Consider the following 24,316-nt stretch of genomic DNA (forward strand, 5'->3'; position numbering starts at 1 on the left):
GTATCTTTCTGTATACAAACGAGGATTGACTATAGGTATTCATACCGCTGTACTAGTAATATTCCGATGCTCATTTCATGGTTTAATTAAGCGTGCAGACCCCATTAGGCAACTTACAACTATCAAATTCATTGACACCCGTCAGAAGTGAGAAGCTCTTCTATCTACCATGTAAGACGAATTGTATTGAATTTTGTATAGGAGAATGCTAATTATGCAAACATCACACACGACTCGGCTGAATTACGCAGACGATCGATAAGATATACTGCCTAACGCTGCTTCCACTAACCTTCTACCACTACTGTTCGCTTTCCATAATACACGCGCGCCTGGATCGTGTAATGGCGTCTGCCCGGATTTTTCAACAGCAGATATCGTGTGCAGCTTGGTACAGTATCCAGGCAGTGGAAAGATGGAGATATGTATGAAGAATTTGTGGTGAATTAATTGGATACTATGTGAAAATTGGAATAGCAAGATTGGATTTGTTGATACGTGTTTTGTACAAATATTCTGGGATTAGAATGTAGTTAATCTAAAACTAATCGTCTATGCGAATTGAGCTGTAAGTACGAGTGTGTTCGTGTTTCAATACGCTTTATGCATGGTTTGTGTGGTACCTAATGGAATAGAGCTTTAATCCAACACAAGTCGTAAAGAGATATCTATCATTTTCTTTCTCCTCTTCCTTCGTCTTCTAATTCTTCAACTTAATTCTTCAAAATTGTTTTTATACAGGATTTAGATCTTTTATCGTCGAAGGGGAATAGTATGGCGTCCGTCGCAGCCTGGTTGCCGTTTGCGCGAGCATCGGCCATCGGATGGGTGCCCATAGCGCAACACCCCCTCCCCCCACCGATGGTAAAAAACGAACACAGACGGGGGGACGAAAAACTCTTCTTCAACGTCAGTGGACGGAAGTTTGAGACATGGCGCACCACCTTGGAAAAATACCCGGACACTCTCCTGGGTTCCAATGAAAGAGAATTCTTTTACGACGAAGAGATCAAAGAATATTTTTTCGACAGAGATCCGGATATTTTCCGGCATATTTTAAATTACTACAGAACTGGAAAGTTACATTATCCGAAACATGAATGTATAAGTGCATATGATGAGGAATTGGCGTTTTTCGGCATCATGCCGGATCTCATTGGAGACTGTTGTTTTGAAGACTACAAAGACAGAAAACGAGAAAATTGTGAAAGGTTATTAGATGACAAAGACTCCGAAGCCGGGGACACTAACCCAGCTGGTAATATACGGGAGAAAATGTGGAGAGCTTTTGAAAACCCCCATATAGGTACAACGGCATTAGTATTCTATTATGTAACTGGTTTCTTCATTGCCATATCCGTGATTGCTAACGTTATTGAAACAGTGCCGTGTGGGGTACTCCCGGGGACTAGGATAAATCCACCATGTGGCGAACGATTTCATGTGGCGTTTTTCTGTCTGGATACGGCATGTGTAATGATCTTCACCGCTGAATATCTGTTAAGAGCCTATGCTGCCCCGGACAGGTGTAAATTTATGCGAAGTGTTATGTCAATCATTGATGTGGTCGCCATTTTACCTTACTATATTGGTCTCGTCATCACAGACAATGATGACGTCAGTGGCGCTTTCGTCACACTTCGAGTATTTCGTGTTTTCCGAATCTTTAAGTTTTCCCGTCACTCTCAAGGATTACGTATTTTGGGTTATACCCTCAAAAGTTGTGCTAGTGAGCTCGGCTTTTTACTCTTTTCACTAACAATGGCTATAATCATATTTGCTACAGTTATGTTTTATGCAGAAAAGAACGTTACGAATACAAAATTTACCAGTATTCCAGCAGCGTTTTGGTACACCATTGTTACCATGACGACATTAGGGTGAGTATGCTTTTCTAATTATTGTGAAAGTATCGGATGATTCCCCTAGTTCAAAAGAACTCAGCCTGATTACTATCATCCTTACATACGATACACAGAAACATACTATACACTATGCAAGACATAGCTTAACCAACAATGCAATATAAAGATGAAGACCTAACCTGAGCTCCCTTGCTGCAAGCACCATCGTGACAGCACATGCGTAGCCTAAACATCCATATCCACATAAAATTACATAATAAAAATTGATTGCACAAAGCCTATTAGCACCTACCATATGACAGATTTATTCATAAATATTAGAAAGGTTGTCTACACTTTACCTTTTTAATTTGTGGGGACCAAAGAGAAGCATTAACCTAACTATACAAAGTCTGTCCATCTTAGTGTGCAATTACAAGGTTCCCAATAAAAGTAAATGAAAGGGTAATAGAAAGAAAACTTTAGAAAACAGATTATTACTGATGTACTTTGATATTTCAGATTTAGTTCACAACAGCCTATTTACAAAGTATAAACCCCTCTGATTCCCATACCATACTCTACCCCCTCCCCAACAATTATTGCTCTTAGAACCAATGGTGGGCAATTCACACCAATCCCCTATCACAGCTGGAATAAATTAAAACTAGCCGTGTAGAATAACGACTCATTCATATGTACATAAATTATGAACCCGCTTCTTTAATAATTCATAAACAACTCGTAAACTTTTATAATCATCTTTAATCGCTCAACAACGAAGGTTTAATAATATAACACGAGAATAAAGCGAGTGTGGAGTTTGTTATATAGCATAAAATCAGCCCTAAAACAATACACATATATAGGAACAAGGACCTGGGGCATGTTTTCACTGTTCAGCTTTGTGAACAAACTATGAATTCTGTTGCGATTATTCACATGTTACCACACTCCCATTAATTATTGTGTTAAAATAATAACCACAACCGCAACCGCTAACCTTAAATACCCAGTCGTTCATGAGAGTTGGAAGTAATAAAGTAATATAGTAATAAAGCAAGTTCAGGATCATTGAATCGGAATTAATAGTTTGTAACAATTTAACGCGAGGTCCTCGAAAATTCGCTGCACTTGTGATACATGGTTATTCCGTCACTGATGGGACTATAATTCGATATACCCAGATTTTACCCATAAAAGAGATGAAGCTTATTTGAACATATGGCGAGAAATAGCTTATCGTTACCTATTTAATTCTATACAACATTATAAACCAATATACTTTATAAATATCGATATTTGTATATTCTAGACAATACACTGTTTTAACAATAAAACGAGACTACAATATACGATAGCTTGCTTGCATCACTGGGATAATTTTACTTGATGCTCAAACATTTTATTGCAAATAATCGCCATTTTGAAAATGTATGTCACATTCTTATTGCAGACATTCGAAAAGTATACCTTAATGTGCATGCAATTGATTTTAATGAAATCGTTTGCCTCAGAATTGCGGAGTCCTTGTGGCTATATCGTGTGGAACATAAGCATATATTATTTTTAGTCATATTATCATCAAATTGAATATCGATCGCTTCTGAAAATATGACATTGGATCGTTTCGTGGGTGATTAAGTACAAAACGAACAATATATTGAAATTAGTTTTGCCATCTCTATCATTTTGTGTTATTTAAATAGATAGCCTATAATTTTATGTCGAAATACTCTAGTAAATATCATGTTAACTTAGAAAGATTTTACCTACGGTATTCCAGATACAGGTTATAATAAAGAAATAAAAAAATTGGAGAGTGATTATATAATTATTGCTCTGAAAGATTGTTAATGTACCATTCCATAATATAATATCCATTACCCTTTTCAAATTTATTGCAACACGTGCATCAATGATAAAATGGAATATCGATTAATGAATGATATGGACTATATGCATGTATCTATATGTTATCAATTAATCTTTCCGAATGAATTTAATAATTGGTAACATTATGCGAAATGCTCAACATATTCTGGCACTATTTTTGAAAAAGATATAATATTGAGTCTCTTTGCTTCCCGTGTACAATTCTTTACATCTATACTTCTAGAACATAGCATGAACGAACAGACTCGAGTAATTCCAAAATTCTAAACAGACAAAAATTGACATATTCTGTTCTAATTGTTAATCGGGATAACCATATGATAGTCGGTCGTGTGAATAAGACCTATTTAAATAGAATCTAATTAACTAACTAACAGGTTTAAAACGCCGTGTAATATACAACATCAACTATTGATTGACACTGATTAGAGTTCAATACATCACTAATTATTCAGTTCTGTACTCGACGTTACTGACCCGTTTCTAAGGGTTAATAGGGTCATTCTAAAATTCTGATTGTAACGCGTAAACTAAACACGAAATTAACATCTCGGCCACGTTCTTTAATTTTTTATTGGAGATTAAAAGTTACTCAGATTTTATGATGTGGAGATAAAGAAAATCTTGAAATCTTGTTTTAACCCATCAGAGTATTCGGTAACACACATTATGACAAACATTTTACAGATAGTCTAATAGAAATCCTGTTTGTGTTTTGATGTGTACAAATGGTTAAAGCACTTAAGATAACGCTTTCACTTCATAACCAACAAGATTCCCGGATACGTCGTATCTGGCTAAATCACTCAATGGATGTAAATAGAATATGCTTGGACTATCTTCATTGCATTTCTCTAGAAGCACGACTGTTGCTTGTTTGATGCTTATTCCGAATCGCACAAATTATATTAATTTCCTCCATGTTCATTCATTAAAGTAGCTCCAGTGTAACAATGTTAGGATTCGAACTTTTGGGTTAAATCACACGAGTCAAGAACATAATTTATTCCGGTAGTGGTGTTTCTTTTTGTTCTAGTAGAATTAGATTATTGTTGGAATTAATTCTTGGGTAAACTATCATACTTTCCATATTATTGTTCATGTTTCTATATTATTAGTACAATTGGACTAGGTTGTAATAAGAAACATAAATAGTCCATTGAACTATTCAAACCAGTATACCAAATAAGGGCTTGTCACTTCATATAAACATACTTATTTGGTAGGTTGTGTTTCACACAAACTCGACATTTTTAATTTTCGTTTCCTTGAATAGAATAACTGGTATTTTAATCTTCGATTCGTTAAATTTAAGAATTCTCAACAAGTCTGCCTGATACTAAAATAACCTCTTTATATGTGATATGTCTTTGATTTATAGTCTATTTATATGATCTGTCGAAACAAAGGATCATCTAACACAAAGAGCTTTTGTGTTCTTTATGGTTGTCAATTTGATATTTTTTAGGAAAAATAGTTTCGCAATTAAATATTATTAAGAGAGATTAATACAAGGTAGCTTACAATATTCTGTCAGTGACCATTGTACTGCGGTTGATGTCTAAGGATTCTAAAAAAGAGGTCAAAACTATTCTATATTTTTCGTCCATTGCAAACCCAAAAATCAACAAAAATGGGCATATGGTGTAGTCAAGGCAATCTGAGTTGGGATGATTGAGACTATTTAATTTCAATTTTGTGCAGAAGCGGGAGCTTTAGGTTTGAAGGGAATTTAGGTTCGCAAATAAAACCTGTTTAAGTATCAATTGAAACTCATTTAATCATAACGCTTCTTAACATACAGACCTATCTAGAAAGGTTTAATTTCTAAGATTAACAATTGTCTTGCAAGTTTGCCAAACTATGGTGAGAGTAATCTTGGGTTATGTAGAGATATGCATATAGTGAGTCTACTGTATGCAAGAATGTACGTACACCCATATGCACATTACCAATATATAGATAAAATAGATAAAGATACACCGTATACTCTCGCCAACACATAGTAATTAGTACCTTATGTATGCACTTTGTTAATACATTATCATTATGTGGTTTTCATGTTTGCCAATTTTCTTCCCAGAAGTAAATGATTTATAATCAAGCCAATTAACTACATAACTTAACTGTTGCGATAATTGGAATGACGTGTTCCTAATCAAATATGGAATAATAAAAAGAAAACGGTAACCCACTACTTTTGAAATATTTCCTATAGTACGTTGAAATAATAAGCAATTTAATAACATATAATTCTGACTGGGGCACAGAAAAATGGTGTGCAGTATAGACCAATGAACAACTTATTACTTTGGTCAGGTTAATGGTCAGAACATACATTGCACCAACCACCGCCCTGGAATAAGTCCGTACTTAAAGGATAGTGTGTTATTTCAAAAGAATTAGATCACTATCGAATTTGTGATTTCTTCGCAAGGGTTCTCGGCAAACCACAAATTCGATCGCATCCGATAAATTCACAAAAGCTAGTGACCTTGAATGGTCTTTATATAGTGGCTAAGTTTGCAATTGCTAATCGTAACAGTTAATGACGCCTTGAATGGTGTCTTCGTAGTGACTAAGTTTACAATTGCTAATCGAAGCAGTTAGTGACGCCTTGATTAGTCTTTTCGTAGTGGTTCAGTTTATAATTGCTACCTTTTTAAAGAAACACATGGTACCCCCCAATGTTACTAACTATAGCATCTTAATATAAATAGTGTTTGTTCTTTGAGTTGATACTAAGTATGTGCTGTGCTTGCTTTTTTTAGCTTCCCTGGTGAGTAATTTGTAAGTACTTACGACGTCATAATTAAAAAAAGTACAGAACAAGGAAATACTAAACTAACTATTTGCTATTTTTAACTCAACATATATACACACCACAATGTGTTCTGGTACCATCTATCTCAACCAACAAGATTGGTATCATAGCTGTCTATAATCGACTAAAAACTAACATTACTTAAACTAAAAATGTTACCGTTTTCTCATCATACAGTTAATACTAAATTTCAATAATATTTTGTGGTTTGACTAAAATTTGACAACAAATTAATGCCACTCATTATCAGAATAACTATTTTATTAACAATTTTAGCATTAACAAAGACTGGACATAATGTCTGGTTTTACACACACACACTGCTATTGGATTATTTGTTTTTGGCATGGTCATTATGAAACAGATTTTCATCAATACAGTTCCAACAGGTGTAATACATGTTCAAATTCAAATTGGCCAACTAGCGATAGGGTCGATGATCACGTAGCTAATTTTGCGATCTCGGATATGCGTTCGTACGACTTGAACCCTTCTTCATGTTGATTCAGATACAGGAACAGATATAAACAATTAATTGCGCAAAATAGTTTACTTATGACGCAGGATTATGTTGGTCAGTTCAAGATTGTATGTTCCTATACGGGAAGGGGGGTGTTTTATATAGAAAACCAGACACGTTTACAGACCTACTGCTACAATAAATTGTCTTTAGACTTGGAGGGTTACATATTTCTTGGAAATGTATATAAAAGGAGAGGTGGGGGTGTAATATACGATGATTTAAACTGAATAAAAGAAACTAATGGTAATTTATTTAGCATTAAACCCCCGTAAAATAAGGAAACCGCGGCTACGGATAATGCACTATATATATTTAGTCTATCATTAGTCTCTAACATGCTGCTTGAAAGGTTAAAAATAGGCGTAGGTAGTCTATTAATTTAATCCCCGTGCAACTTTTATTTGTATTTCATAAGAAGTCATTGCCGACTGTTATATACATAGGCTCACAGACATTATAAATCAAGCAGCCACTCTGTTCTGAGAAACATGCTTTAAACCCAGGAATTAGGAGAATATCAGTACCAACAGCATCCTTTCAGTTTCGAAAGCTATTTTTGGTGCCATTCAATGAATGGTATTTAATGACTTGATCGTGTATGAATAATTATCATTAATTTTAAATACATTTTTATCCATGATAAACACTATTCATAATCGTGGCCTCCAATGGTATATCAGATAGGAAAACGGACATTAATCTTTTATTACAGACTGTAAATAGATATGAAATGGTGTGGAACGTCCTATTTTTACTCACCAACCGAGATAATAAATACGGGCATACGCCACGCAGTGTGCCTCCGGGGAAAATTTTGCCATGACAGTGGCCTTTCCGCATACTCCTAAGGGCTATTTTACGTGCACGCCACATGTATACGGGAGCTCAGTTTTTCATCCCATCCGACGCTGTTCCTTGCCAGTTCCCCGTCCTGCAAAATTGACAAGGGTAAACTAGTCTGAAAAATATCGAGATATTGTGTTGACCAACACCAGGATCGAAGCGGGGACGTTTGGTTAGTGAGCCAGCGCCTTGCTCACCGAGTCAGTTGTTATTTAGATAGTAATTTCGAAGAAATAAACCCCGACTGTACTGACTGTACTTAAGATAATCTCCTTGAAATTAAATATATTTAAAAAGTTTAAACTGATAAATATATCGGCTTGAAATCAACAAAACAATAATCTAAACTTAAAAGGTCAGAAGGTTACGATTTTAATTTTTTTTTCAATTTTTCCAATATGCCTTTGGTACGGTTACTTTTGATTATGTGTGTTCCTAAACTATACAAATATTTGTCCTTCATTTTGGCGCAACGCCCCTTAATAGAAGAAAAACACGACAAAGTTGTCAAATTTGTGAAAAACGTCAGTCGTAAAACAGTAACAAACCCAACCACTGTCGCAATCCATGTATCGTCATAGTACAGCCGATACTTAAAAAGTGCAAATAAATTTACCCACGGTAAGTATTAATAATATTCTATAGTAGGATAATAAATATTATACACAGAACGAGATGTAACAGCTTGCTATATATATAGTATAGCGCTCGACACGACACAACCATAATTATGAATATTTTTTTTTATATAATTATGATTTGAAAAATAGCTCTGAAACATTTAATTTGTGAATATTAGTAAAGAGTTTGAAAGCATCGTTATTATATTTATTTATCAAAAAACTAAATTGAAGCAGATATTTGTTTTATATGTTTTAATTGCAAAGGGGGAAAATTACACTTTCGATGTTGTCAGCCTTAATTGCTATATGGCCAAAATAGAAAAAAATACCCGTGTTCCCCGTCCGACGCCATTTTTAAAAGCCACAATCGATGGCCCAAAACCATTTTCTCTATTTCCCAGGACCTATACCTCGGTCTTGGCGTGATTTTCTACAGACAAATTCCAACACTGAAATTTCGGTATTATTTTCAAGAACCTAACTCCGTAATTAAACTACAGATGATACTTTAACAAATATACGTACGTATATCTATAGAATACTGTCATCTCAACAAAAAATACCGTTTAAAAGATTGTTGTACCGCAATTTCAGACATATCTCATTATACATGTATTCCCATATTATCAAGAATGAATAATGCGTATTGGAACTCCCACGATTCCAAAACACCACAAGATAAGTTGAAGAATATGCTGTATGTGACATGTTTCACGCTTAGTCTGACGTGACGGATGAGAGGGCAGTACTAAGAACATTCTTCAAATTGCCTTCCGTCTGAAAATAGCCAGTATCGCTATATTTCTTATTTATTAACGGATTTTATCTGATCGAGGATGCGTGCAATCCTTCTCTGTAGCAATTACAGATCAGCCCAAAAGTACAAAAATATAAATTTCTTAATTATAGACCACGGGACGAGACAGTCAATTTGGTCAATTTGCGTCAAATCAAAACATCTGTGATTAGATGTAGCGACAAAGGTTTTGGGACCTTCTCTTCAAATGTAACGTATTTCGTCTGGCATTTCGTCTGTACATGGAGTGAACCAGACGATTGATGAACGCCATTGGCACCTGGAACCACACTCAGAAAAGCCTGGCGCAATCCATCGGCTGTGTTTGGTCTCGGTACGACGTTATTAAGTCTCCTCTGAATTCCATCCCAAAGATGTTCAATCGGGTTTAAGTCCGGACTAAGGGCTAGCCAGTGCATAACGTTCATACCGTTCTGCTGTAGAAAGTCCCGAGTAACTCTGGCGTCGTGGGCACGGGCGTTGTCATGCTGGAAAACGTTGTTTCGATGATGTGCGAAATGTGCTATGACCCCGCGAAATGTGCTATGGCGTGGGGTCTGAGAGCTTGATCGATGTAGCGCACTGTTGTGATGTCGCCTCCTCTCCCTGGGCCAAGATTTGGAACACCACATGACCCACTTATGCTTGGACCTCCCCATGAGTCTCGTTCCATGATACACTGGTCAGAATAACGCTGCCCACGTCGACGCCATATTCTGGTCCTGCCATCTGCAGTTGAGGCGCAATACCGACTCTCATCTGTGAACAGAATAGTTCTCCATTGCCCGTGTCGCCAGTTCTGGTGTTGTTGGGCAAACTGTAGACGTTCACGTCATGGCGAGTTGCGAGGATCGGTCCACGGTAAGGTCTACGGCAATGGATGTTCTTTCTGGTGAGACGTCGGCGCACTGTTTCGGTACTGATGGGTCTTCCGTGTGTTCCCACTGTCTGACGTGCTTTCTCAGATGCCTATGTAAAGGGATTCTGCACGTGCTGTCGCACAACATGGCGGTCTTGTCGCCTTGTGGTAACCCTTGGTCTACCAGTTCGGGGGCGATCATCCGCGGTGTTGGTGGCTCGAAAGCGTTGCCGAAGCTTGTAGATGGTCCGAACATTGACCTGGAAGTGATTGGCAACGGCTTGGCAGTGTGGCCAGCGTCGAGTCTTCCAATCGCCTGGTTCCTCTGAGCTGTCGTGAGTCGTGGCATACTGCTGACGTTGTAGTGTGAATGATTCAACCAGGTATGGGGGTGCATTTTATAGGGCTGGCCCCGGTGAACAGCACGTGCAGCATGAGCTACATGAAAATCATGGAGAACACATTACCATCTCAGAAGTCAGGTTGCGTTTTTGAGAACATTTCCTGGCTTCAATTCTGTGTTTGGGAAGGAGCCTTATTGTTCAGCTATAGTCGGAGATGTGGTCACAAATATACAATAAAAACATTTGGCAAGTTTTATGCAATGTGTCTATTCAGAGTAACATACCAACCTGACGTTTCTTTTGCTGCTTAGTATACTTGCCGAATTTATACTAGTAAGTGATCGTCTCGATTATCAAGTCATTTATAATTATACAGTTGAAGAATTAGCTACGTATCACACTCATTGTTCAGTAAATTTAGCGATCATTTTCAATCAACTCAATATTTGATTTGATAATTTTAGACCATAGCGTTTGTATCGTCTCACTGTGGCGTCTGATCTACATACCTAACCCATTTTTATTTGGTTTTTCTGTGAAATTTGAGAATTCTCCTTTAATACACGTATATGTATTTATTCACGGAAAACAAATTGGATTGTTTTTAATTAATTATATTTAAGAAATAATATTTTGATTGGTGTTGACATAATATGTCACTTTATCTTACGCTTATTGGTCGTATATTGTTTCAAAAATATACTATAGAAATTCTATATATCGTTGTTGTTTAAAAATAGCTACGAATCGTCTTCAAGTAACAACGTCGATGTCATTAAATAATTTACTGCGGTATAAAAAGTCTATTGGATCACCCCATACCATAATGCGAACCAACACGCTTTCCGGATAATATATAATTTATAAACTTTTACTGTTTTCAATAGAAGTTGAATAATACAAATTGTATGTTCTATTTATGCGAGAGCGGCTATTCTATAGCAGTACCATATGGATTAGGTTTGTCATTCATACTCCTGCAAATACAATCAATAATACCTACATTGTGATAAATTGACGCTTAGCATATCCTGTCGCGTGCCTTTACACTTTTATGGCGTGCCAGTAGCACGTGCTGTAGCCAAAAATACTGTCACTAGATGTCGCCATTTTGGTAATAATATATCAAAATACAGAGATTCCATGGCAACACTGTTTTTCGCCATAATTAGAAAACGTTAAACCTAGTGTAGTTTGAAACATTTAATCAATATACGTATAATATGTGAATATTAACTTTTACATGTTAGTTGGTACAGGGAAAATCACAACTTGGGCTGTAAGTTTGTAAACCTTAGAGGGCAAAAAGGTAAATTGGACACAAGTTAAGTTTTCTAAAAAAAGGGTTAGGGTTAGCGTTGGTATTTCCCAAGTAGACTCATTAATATGCGGCGGCCATGTTGGACTCAACTTGGGTCCAATGTACCGCCAACCTAAACCACATATCAGAAATTACAACCATGTTTGTTTTTGTTCTCATATCAGTTCCAGGAATTGGGCTTTGAGCTATATGGGCATGCAATTATGAACCTTACATATCACTATCTCTTTTGAAACATCAACATAAGCATTGCTGGGTTGGGCGGTACGGTATTTGGATACCGTTACAAATTAAAACGTGCTTCACCAAGGTCGTAACTAAGAGTAGAGAGTAGAAAAACCCCATCCGAGGCGAGTTTTTTGGATTATCTGGTAGACCAAGGGCGTATTTGTCAGGCCCAAAATTAATTCATGGATAGAGCAGTGTTGGGTCCAGATTTATCAAACGAAACATTGCGAGGAGTACGGTATGACTTAACACAAACTCAAGCAACACTGAAATGCCCATTTATTGCCTTATTGGCCTCGCCAAAGTCCAAGACGACAAACTCGATTTCTTGCGAGCTTTTCGAAAATATCCACATGCCGAAAATATCCACGTTACGACAGTTAATCGAAAAACTAAGGGGCCTACCAGTCACCGACAATGACCGAGAATAGCGGGGGGGGGGGGGGATGTTTATTTTTTTTTTATCAATATCGCCAAAATTAGTAGGACCGAAAAATAGAGGTGACAACCAATCCGTCCATTCCATCATTCCATTATAGACAAGCTAATAATAAAACAGTTATATACTAATATTGACATTGCACAAGTTTTATCGATCGACACATACAATTTCTTTAAAAAAATGTCTAATTAGTTTATAATTATGTTGTCTGATTATACCTTAGAGTAAAATTATAAAAAAAACCAAACATTTGATTGATTTTTTTATATTTTTTAAATGGCAGAACAAACCAAAAAGATAACATAGAATATAAAGCGCCAGACAACTTGAATACAACTGAAATGGAAATGAGGGAGAAATGAAACAATGAAAGAACTCCCCAAAATAATCATTGGAGGACTTGAAATTTACCAGAAATTTAAATATGCAAAAATAAATAATAAAATTGAAGAAAAAAAAATATGTTAACAGAGTAGACTGATTGCGATTATGAAATTAAAATATGGATATGCATACTGAAATTTATACTAAACTATTAATGATAAAAAATAATCTTAATTGGGATAATGGGGCCAGTTTAAAAGATTGTGACTTTAACAAAAGTCGATTTTTTTGTTTATTTGTAGCCTTATTTCACAATATAGTTCGACTTCGTCGTTATTACTATTGCTACTTGAAGCATAGGTTGGTGCTTTAATAATACCCATGTGACATACCACTTATAACCTAGTTAGATAATGCTTCATTAAGATCGGAAATTGCAAGTGAATGACGGAAACTTATGGAATCAATGAATTCTGGCGATTCTGTGCACTTTCAGACGTAGTTAATTGTCGTACATTGCCAAACGTTCTCAAGGGAATTCATTGTGAATGTTATACTTGATTTGTTCTTAATTGTGTCGACCTAATTATAAAATGACAGTGTTTTTTCTGCTTCTCATTAGTGCTAATTGTAAAAGACCCAAGGGGGTGGATATATATTTACAATAATCATTATTTTATGTGAATTTTATACAATGAAAACCTTGACATTTATAAGCATTTAGATTAAGGTCTCTGTAAATACCCAATATTAGTAAAATTGTACATTTGGTTTACAGCTTCATCTTAGATAAATTAACTTTTTTTTAGCCCCAATTATATTGACCAGTTCTCGGAACGCAAACTATGATTTATAGAATTGTAATATGTTATCTGTAACTGAATGAAAAGCAACACCATTTTAAAAGATTGTTTTAAACTCACCAAATAGAAACCCTTTATAGTCACGGATTGTGCCTACAGGAATCCTTTTGTCATTACACAAATATATAGGAATTTCACATTTTACATGCATTGATAAGGATAACAAAAAATCTAGATTTAGTAGATGTGTCACATTGATAATAAATCGGGTTTATTATCAGTATAAGAGTAAATGGTTGCTTATATTGGGTATAGATATAGGGACGAGTTAACCTAACTATATTATTGGCACCGATTCGACAGTAGATGCCATCTGTTGTTACCATGTTAAAAACTTACCAACAACAACTACCATCTTACTTCACATGTAGCTATTTATACCCTAACGTTTATCATAACTCACTCAGTTTTCCTTACCATTTACTGTTTGAAGTTTGTTCTGGAGCCAGACCGGATAATTGTGCTTTGACCAAAATAATTTACCTAATTATGTGAAACTGATTAACTGGGAGGTCCTAGAAGATGTAAGAGTAGTGTTTCAAGGTTTCAATATTAGCACCCACCTGAGCATGTGTTTATTAACAAACTACCCCCATAGGTGTCCCCTTAATCTAAATACACAGAAAATGTTTTAATAAAAATTTTATTATGACGCACCAACTGTTAATACTGTTCCATAATTTTGCAAGAACATATGTCCATTATATTTATAGTTATACCTGCAATATGAGAGACTGGCTGATATTAGATACATAACAAATCATAAAAATCATTAACAAATAATGATGCAACCACGTAACCATGAATACGATGATAAATTAGAGTTTCAAATGTTTTTATGTCGGAATGTTTATTCAGATATGTCTTGTTTGAAGTCATGAAAAATTCATTTAGATTTATATTGGTCAAATTTATAAATCGTTGGTCAACTGTATCTCAGAAGAAACCAAGTCAGCACATTTCCATTGTCAATGCTGGTGTTTGGATTGACTAAGCTTAGAAAGAATACAATGAATGCATTTGATGGTATACAAATAACTATTGTTCTATCTAGTAGGGGTTGTGTATCTGTGTATCTATAATTAGTAACAACAGGTAGCCATCTTGCTGAGTAATGTTATTCCAGTCTCTAGCGATCATCTATGTTTAGAATGGGTACTATACGTATACCTTTATATAATGTATTTAAAAAGATAGTTGAGAAACAGATGACTTTCAGGAAGGAAATTCTCGGAGGAACACATTCACGCTTATTTATCACATCTTTTACTGGCACTGTATATTAACAACAGTTTACAGTTGTCAACATTGGTTATCATAAAAACTAAGGTACATTGTAACAAGGTGAAAAGTACAACTTAATTAAATATCTTGTTATTATGTTTGGCATGGCATTGTATTTTTTTTATTTGAATTATGTAATCGGCCACTGCATTAAAGTCGTATTTCAACACAATTGCGGCGGAAATAGCAACTTTATATAAATATTGTCACTGAAGTCTCTGAGAAAATGTTGCTAGGTATCAACTGACAATAGTCTACGTTTAAATATATATGATAGAATGAGATCGAGACTGGACTGGTGGTTGTTATTTAGAGAAGGATATCAACATATTACTAATAGTTACCATATCCTATTCTCTATAGTATATAGGTACAGTTAACTTGTCTCTAGTATATATATACCTATCACCTTATAGTAACTCATCCCATATAATATTGTATACATACAACATTTGGTATATCTCAATTTACTTAGGATAAAAGGTTCATCAGACCTTTTTACTTGTCTAGAATAAACAGGCTCTGTATTGGCTCGATTACATGGCTCGTGATTAACTCAATTTGTGCCTACTTTCGTTTTTCTAGTCATTCACAAGTCTTTGTAGGAATCTTCATCATGATAACGCAGTTAATTTAAGAAAGTATCGAAGACATGGATATCCTTGATACATAGTTTACGATGTTGATCTCATCTATACATGCTTATAATTATTAACAGGCGTAGAATACACGTTCTCATCTGAAGAACGTGCCCAAATAATATTAACCCATCTCACTCAAATCTAGATCTGTTTTGTTGTATATTTAGGAGGAAATGGTTTAAAGGGTTTTTTTTATCTACAGAAAGTTAATCTGATGTAAAAACAATTAAAAACCATACAACCCAAAACTTGTATCTAATATAAAAACCCAACCATACCAAATGTGATGTTCCCCTTTAAATGAGCTGTTTTGTTGTATATTTAGGAGGAAATGGTTGAAAGGGGTTTTTATCTACAGAAAGTTAATCTGAAGTAAAAACAATTAAAAACTATAAAACTTGTATCTAATATAAAAACCCAACCATAACAAAAGTGATGTTCCCCTTTAAAAGAGCAGTCCAGCCTTCTACAAAAATGATATTAATAAAATAATATTAAGAAAACATTTAGCTAATCAGTCGTAATCCCCACCTGCTAAACGAAATTATATTAATTTAAAAAATAATACTAATTCCAAATCAAGCTGATATTAGAAGTTGAAAAACAGTAGTTATGATATCCAATTACATGCTGAAAAGTATCTTAAAACGGTTCAATATCCCTTTTAATCTGAGTTATTTTTAGCAGTCTGGCAGAAAGTATGTCATAATATTTAAGTCACTTGTAACAATATTATCCAAATCCCTATATTATAACGGACTGTTCTGATAAAATCTTATTACTAGCGAATGGTGGATATTCTGGTAAATCAAGGTATGTTCGTGCGATGGATTATCCAGTCTAAACGTTTGATAAATGTAGTAATGCGAGTTATCTTGTAATCTCGTGTTGAACAAATAATGACGAGATTAGAGAAACGAAGCTGTGTTTTCCGCCATTTTGTTATGCAGGAATACTGATGCATTAATCAATGATTATTGTTGGTTGCTATTGTTATGCATGGCGACCATTTCTACTGTAGTATTATATTCTTTGAATGTATATCTGGATAATGGGCCTCTTCATATTTATAATATGGGCTGTTATAATAGCCAGACTGAAATGATGATGGCGTACTTCTATTGGGCGAACTTAATGGTATGCTAATGAACGTCAGTTTAATTTTTCGTTTGCCTTTACGAAATCCACAATTTCTATATAACAGGTTATCCGTCGTTGATTAGTTTTTTTATATAAATAGAAAGCCCTGCACGACACTAAATGCCAAACGACGTAAACGATATTAATAGCATCTATTGTAGGCCTAGTTATAAATGGCGGATCCAGAATTTTCAGCATTAGGAGGTCCAGAAATTTAAGATTTCCATATTGAATTGTGGTAGTGAGAATTCGTGATCGCCGAAGGTCCGAAAATCACATGAGTGGGTACCTACCCCAGAAATGGAACGCTTTGGATGTCTTTGTCGATTGTCGATTATTTCGGACCCCGGAAACCCTAAATTGTGAAAGAGGGTGGTTGAGGAGGGGATTTGATCCGCGTCTAGATTTGAGTTGGAGACTAGAAAGTTTATATCATATCTACTGTGAAACCAATATAAATGATGGTAAGAATCGGAAGTTAATATAGAAACAGTTTATGCCGGAGATCTCCGTACAGTAAGATTCACATATTTTTCTTCATTTTAGTTTTCAACGACCCCAAGCCTTATTGTGCATCCGAGCTGTATAACAAGACTTGTCTGGCTGACTAGATATTTTGAAAATAAAGACAAAGATAAGGGCTAGTAAATGTCTTCAAAATACATCTAGCAAACATGTTTTGAATATGGTTATATTCGATCAGTCACGTGACATTATACTGTTATGGCGGATAGCCAATTTTTTTTAATGCAGACTAATATTTCTTATTATTCATGTCACGATCGACCAGACTGTAGTTGCCCTCGTAATTGCATCTCGCTTATCCAATTACATTGTGCTGTATTTAGCGATGGTTTTACAAACAAAATGTTGGAAATTGTGAGTACAATAGGTTGTCGCACACCAATTAGGCCCACTTCACAACAAGCTGCATAATGCACATTTATATTGTTCAAATAAAATCTTATTTTCTCAGATGGAAATAAAACAGCCAATTTGTTTTTTTGGGATTGATTAATTTAGATTCAATTAATAAACTATTTCAAATCAAGTTTGGTTTTTTTCTTTGTTTTTTTTTTGGGGGGGGGGGGCAGCATTAGTCCGAGTGGGCGTAATGGTAATATCTCCTATGTAAAACAGTAATACAATTTGATTTAAAAAAAACTGGTGACATTGAATAAAAAATTCTATCTATTGTATCGTATATCTTAATGGTTTTATTTTAACCTTTGCGGACCCATTATAATTGATTTCTACACCTCCAAGTCTAACAGACAAATTGTTTGTCCGATTTTTATAAATGTCCTTGTTAGAAAATGGTTGAGTAGTTTATTATTTATGGGTTGTTTAACGTTTTTGATATGCGCCCTTCTGTGGATACAACAAAACAAGTTTGCATTGGGTGCAAAATGTAGATTCCTTGAAGATGGGATTACAATTAACAGAGATAGGCCATTGTGATGAACACATCAATTGTGGTAATCCACACAATCTCCAAGAAGCAAAGGAATGTGACCTATAAATAAATTATAAATTTAATATAGATTTATTAGATAGGTTTCATTATTTAAGACGAATATTTTGTTGTTAGATTTAAAGTATGGTAGTATACTATCACAGCCATCACTTTAATACATTATCACACTATACCATCGCAAACATCACTATTCTATCACATACATCACTATTCTATCACAGTCAACACTATACTATCACACTATAATAACACAGACAGCATCAAAGACATCACTACACTATCAAAGACATCAAATTTTAATGGACATTTATATTTATATTCAGTGTTATTTTTCTTTTACCATTCTCGTGTCTATAATATTATTTGCGAAGCAACTTGTGACGACTAAAAGAGGCATTAGCAAGACAATAATTTCACGTGCGACAGATATAATCAGTCGTTACAAAATAAACTCTTTTTCCAAGTTTGAATAAAATAAAATAAAAGTCTCGTTTACAGCAAAACATTTCAACCGTATGTTTAATCTGCCTCCAATTTGGGCAGCTTAACTAGTCAGCTGTTCAAAGTATTTGCTGGAAATACGTCAATAATCGCCATTTTATTCCACTTTTTTAACCTTCAATGTTCACCTACTTTTATCCCCCATCTTCCTTGTTTGAAAGACGTGAGAAATATTTTATGATGCAATATTTTGAAGGTTGAACGTTTTAACATCGTTAATGAGTTACTTGTTTTGCCATGAAATTAATGAGTTACTTGTTTTGCCATGAAAACGTCAGAATTTAATAAGAAGCTGTGTCCGATTTTGTAGACAAAGTAAACTTACCTACATGCATCTCTGTGCACCTAGGGTCTGTATTATAGAAGCGAAAGAAAACCTCGAATCAATGATCACCTGTTATTACAAAAATTAAAATCTTACTCGGATTGAATTGAATTAACTTCCATTTACATTTTCATCTTAGGCATTCTTTTACAAATAGTGCCTGGACTAGTGCCTGTAAAATGACCCCTTCAGAAAATTATAAAAAAAATAATATGTCATAATAAATGCAAATTTATGTAAAACTGCAAAGTCATATGACTCTAGCATTAACATTGACTGAGATATGGCCTTTTAAATAGGGTACCCTTTGGCAAGTATTGAAACTACTATTATATGACCTGGTTTTTGTGATCTGATTTTGTTCCTTCTAATCAGTCTATATTCTTGAAACTGTGGGCTGTGTAAGAGAATGTTAAATAGATTAAGAATTTACTATCAACCTTTGCAGAACAAGTACCGTCAACTGTGTATGATGTGTCTTAAGTGCCAAAAGTTGATACTTGTGCAAACAAAAATTAAAAAAAAAAAAAAAAAAAAAAATCAATATTTCGATACAATATATTAGAAGTTGTTACTTATCACATGTAAAATGTATCAATGGGTATTGTTTGAACAAACATTATTGAAAGCCAAATTCTTAATCCATATAGCATTCTCTTACAAACCCCACAATTTTAAGAATATAGACTTACTAGATGGAATAAAATCAGATCACAAAAACCAGGTCATATAATAGGTCATATAACTTGCGAAACGGTACCCCTATATCTCAGTCAATATTAATGCTAGAGTCATATAACTTTGCACTTTTACATAAATTTGCATGTATCATAACATGTATGTTTTTCATTATTTTCTGAGGGTGTCACTTTACAATTTCTGAGAAATTGGTCCACTTGACATGGAATGACCCTTCAGTTATTTTCAAACGGATGTCTATTTGATGTCCAGGAAAAACGTTTCTTTGAAGCGCAGTGGTCAAATTTGGTAGTATTTTGGTTCCTGTAAAGCATATTATTCCAAATTTAGATTGTCAACTTTCCGCTAAAATAACATAGGTGTAACACGATGCCATATTTGGATTGTATTTGCACGCTAGATCAATCATTCCTAATTTAACATGTCAATATCATGAAAAAATTATCTTCGATATTACACATACACACCGTGAAGATCAATGGTGACCTTAGACTCTTTTCACACCTCCGAAACTTCAAATCCATTCTAGTGTATGCTATTATTCTAGTTTCTATATGCCATTGGCAATTATTAACACGTTCAATAAACTGAGAATATTGGACCTATATTGGAAAAAGGGGCAATGCGTTCAAAGCATTGTAAAAAGTAGGACACAATACCCCAGGGACGCCAAGACAGGTAACTGATTATGTTAAACTTATAACTTTGGAAAGTGCTGGGGAATAAAATATGTTTGAATTAAATTTCCAGATTTGAAATTACGTAACTACGTATTAGATCACTTTGAAACCTATGAAAACGCCTAACCCCGGGAAAGTGCTATAGAATGATCTAACTAAAATCGTCGTGTATTTGACTACGGGTCAGAATTGTATTCCTTGGCAGTTATCGTATGCAAATATCTATAGATAACTGTTCCAGAGTTTGAATGAAATGTATGCGTATATTTATAAGACGATCGGTTCAGGTGATGTTATTCTAATCTAAAACGGTCTGTGGGACCCACAAATACATCTTGTATTTCACTAATGATATTTATTCTGCCACAAGATGGCTATCACGTGTCAAAATGCATATGGATAAAAACATCTCGTGAAACGACGTTAGTTTTTAGCAAAACTTAATAGAGAGGTTCAGTTAATCATTGAATGTTGGGTTATATTTTGTAAAACAATATATGTATTTATATAAAAGCTGTTGTTCTTCTAGATTTGCACGTCTGTTCAACACGTGTGTAGAATAGTTTTGGCGGGAGAAAATAGAAATCGGACAAGTTTTTACAGGTAAAGGGAACTAGTTAGGATATCTGAATGTTCGCCATATTGATAGGTAAATAATGGCGAGTTCATTGTTTTACACGGACAGTAAGTATTTCTTGTATAAAAGTCCTATCCCAGTAACAACGATTCTGCTTTCATTTGAAAAATGTAACCATTTGAATGTATTTATGGAATAATGAGTAACCGATAGATCTGAAGTCTGTTGTTTATTAAGCCTGTAACTCTTTCATCACGATACTCCCTGAGCATTAGATGACCAGGTTACTTGCCAGGTTTTGTAAACAACCGAATATATTGTGTAAATTCTCTGGTCAAACCCATTCCCATATTCTATTAATTTTGTTCTTGTTATTTAATTATTTCGTTCCATTTTCGGACACCTTAGTCAGTTTTTGTAAACAACCAAATATATTAATTAAATGCCCTGCGTGGTTCGATGGTTTATTGTTAATTTACGGTTCCATCATAATAATGAACTGAACAAATGGTAGCTCTGTCAGTCTGATACGCGTTCATAGTAATGGTTCAATTCCAATTCTATTCTTGTTTTAAAATTAAAATCAGCAGCCATCTTTTATTTGGGTGTCAAAAGTAAAATGGCCTAACTTCAATAGAAAAAAAGATAGTGTTATGTACACAATTAGTCAAAATGAAAATAAAATTATTATTCAATCCAACCTAATCTTCCGAAACTTATGTAACGTATACAATTAAGCCAATTCAATGCTTTGGTAGGCACAAATCAAAGAGTTCTATCTCCTTTAAGCCAACAAACGGGCGTGTCAGGTAAATGGTTTTTTTAAAACAGAAAATGTTCATAAGCACTGGCGAACAGTGAAATGAATATTTATTCTATTTCATTTTTAGAATCTGTCAATAGAGTAATTCACAGACTGAACAAAGAATAATTGGATACGCAGCAAACAGCGCTATATAATGTTTACCTGTATATAAACCAGGGTTATGTTGTTATTCTCTAATTTCTTTACGGTAACCTGTGTATTATTGATAGGAATGAGTTACTCGTGTTTCGAGTGCAGAATGTTATTTTTACCTGTAAACACATGTGTAGGGTCAAGCGGGTACCTAGCTATTAACCACCTGAGGATATAAACAGGTGAAATGTAGGGTAGGGGAGTGCTTTCAACCCATCAGTCGATCCCCTAGCATCATTCCCAACAACAGTCGCATTATTCCATCATTGCCAGGCAGTAAATTGAAAAGGTCACGGGGCCACGTGGCTTGCTAAATAATAAACAAACTAATGAGTCGTTCTCAAGTCTTGAACACCTGGATAAAAAGTAAAACTGTCGAGCAATTATTTATTGCCAAAAATGCATCTATTGATATCATTTGCTTCACGATTTACATGCACAACATGGTTGTGAAATTAATACGTATAGAAAGATAATATGGCACGTTGGCATGTTGCATAATGCAGCTACTTAAAAGTCACATAAGATTTAACATGGCCGCAGGTTCACATCCGGTTTTGTTCGTTGGAGCTTTTGATGTAAGGTCATGAATAAGTATCCAATTTATGGATTCGTTTTAATGCAAGTTCGAATAACAAGCCATTGGCTGATATGCTAAACAAAACTAATTAATGGCCATGAAATTTTCCGTGATTCCCATTTCCTCGCCAAAAAAGTAACCATATTGTATCGATTCCACTCTGTGAATCGTTATTTTAACTTGTTCGTTGTGAATTTCATTCATTTCTGCAATTTGTTATATATTTTTTGGCTAGTTATAACCTTTTTATAAACAGTTCGTGTTGCTGACAGGTATCATTTCCCAGTGTCTTTCCTTACACCATGTGTTTTTGAGACGTAATTATTAGCCCTATAAAAACGAGATGTTCATTTCACAGAACTTAATGTTAGACGTTTTATATAATGGCAAACGTCAGTTAATACACGCTCTGAGTGACTAGTTGAGATGTTGTGGTTTATCAAGAGATGAAACTCGATATATTGCTTTAAAACAAAAAAGCACGATAATAAATACTAAAAACCTGTATTTATTTAAGAATAACGTGTATGTTTGGCACTATTATGTCAAAATGATATTCATCATATAATATTAATGAAATAATATAATCGTCAATTGGTAGACTCTAGTATATCAATAAACAACAATAATACAATGATATACTTGCAGATGATGATGATGATGCTAATAATACCAAGACAATATGTAACAAGAGCATTGGATATCCCTCAACAAATAAAAAAAACATATTTTCAAAATGAAGTAATAGAATAATTAGTAGCGCCGTTATAACGTTGGGGGGGGGGGGTAAATTGTGTGTGCATTGTATCATAAGGTCAACTGGCGTGGTTTCGATCCCCCAGTTGTACGTGACAAAGAGTAGGGTCGCCTGTTCAACCTCGTGGTTTCGATTCCCCAGTTGTACGTAACAAGGAGTAGGTTCGCCTGTCCAACCTCGTGGGTTTTCTTCGGGTCCTCCCGTCTCTTCCCACTGCTAAAGACCCCTACGCGCAAGCGACGCAAGTGAAAATTGAACCAAATGTTAGTCCCGAAATGACCTAGTTTGTGTCGAGTGGACGTTACCCCCACCCCACCCCCCTCTCTCTCTCTCAATTTCTCTCTATCCATCTCTCTTTATAACGTCCTTCCATTGGAATTATTGATTTCCTTTATACCGAGGAAAATATTGCTAGATGATTTGATTGGTTCAATTTGAGTTAATTTCGGTAATTTGAATATCTAAGAAGAACCCTTTCACCTTTAACTTTATCTTGTTAAGCTCTAATATGTCAAAAATCTCATTAAATTGGAAAAGAGTCCAAATGTTAAATGTGAGGAGTTATTTTTGGATTGGGATTGATTTTTCGCCGGTGTCTTGATAAGCTTTGGAGCTTGAAATACGAAGTTGCTGTTAACGTCGAGGATGAAGAGCTTTCAGATTGAGTTGTGTGTGGTTTGACTGCACGTCATAGAGGATTGGTTTTTCGTGTTAAGCTGATATTGGTTCAACAGCCCATTCATTGTTCGTATTGACGCTATTTTATTTCCCATTACTCTGGGTTGTACACTAACATGACCCCCTAGACCCTTTGCAGTAAAAACACTTGACAGATGATTCACTATAATTTACAAGTACCACCGTTACACTGGGTTTCATTCCTTTACAAAAGTTCCATAATCGTGATTCAATTTATCAACTTGGAAGGCTAAAACAGATTTTACCGGTTTTTCTTTTAGTTTTTAAA

General features: G+C 34.9%; 1 protein-coding gene across 1 annotated transcript in view; it reads left to right on the forward strand.

Moving 5' to 3' along the window:
* The first annotated feature begins 297 nt into the window (after positions 1-297).
* LOC126827217 (potassium voltage-gated channel protein Shal) overlaps positions 298-24,316 on the forward strand; it is an 84,580-nt gene continuing 60,561 nt past the window's right edge. Inside the window, exons 1-2 of the mRNA XM_050556456.2 lie at positions 298-568; positions 742-1,880. Coding sequence (XP_050412413.1) covers positions 775-1,880 — 1,106 coding nt within the window. The 5' untranslated portion in view covers positions 298-568; positions 742-774. The remainder of the gene's footprint in view (positions 569-741; positions 1,881-24,316) is intronic.

Source organism: Patella vulgata, chromosome 7 (genome assembly GCF_932274485.2).
Source record: "Patella vulgata chromosome 7, xgPatVulg1.2, whole genome shotgun sequence".
Classification (NCBI taxonomy): Eukaryota; Metazoa; Mollusca; class Gastropoda; family Patellidae; genus Patella; species Patella vulgata.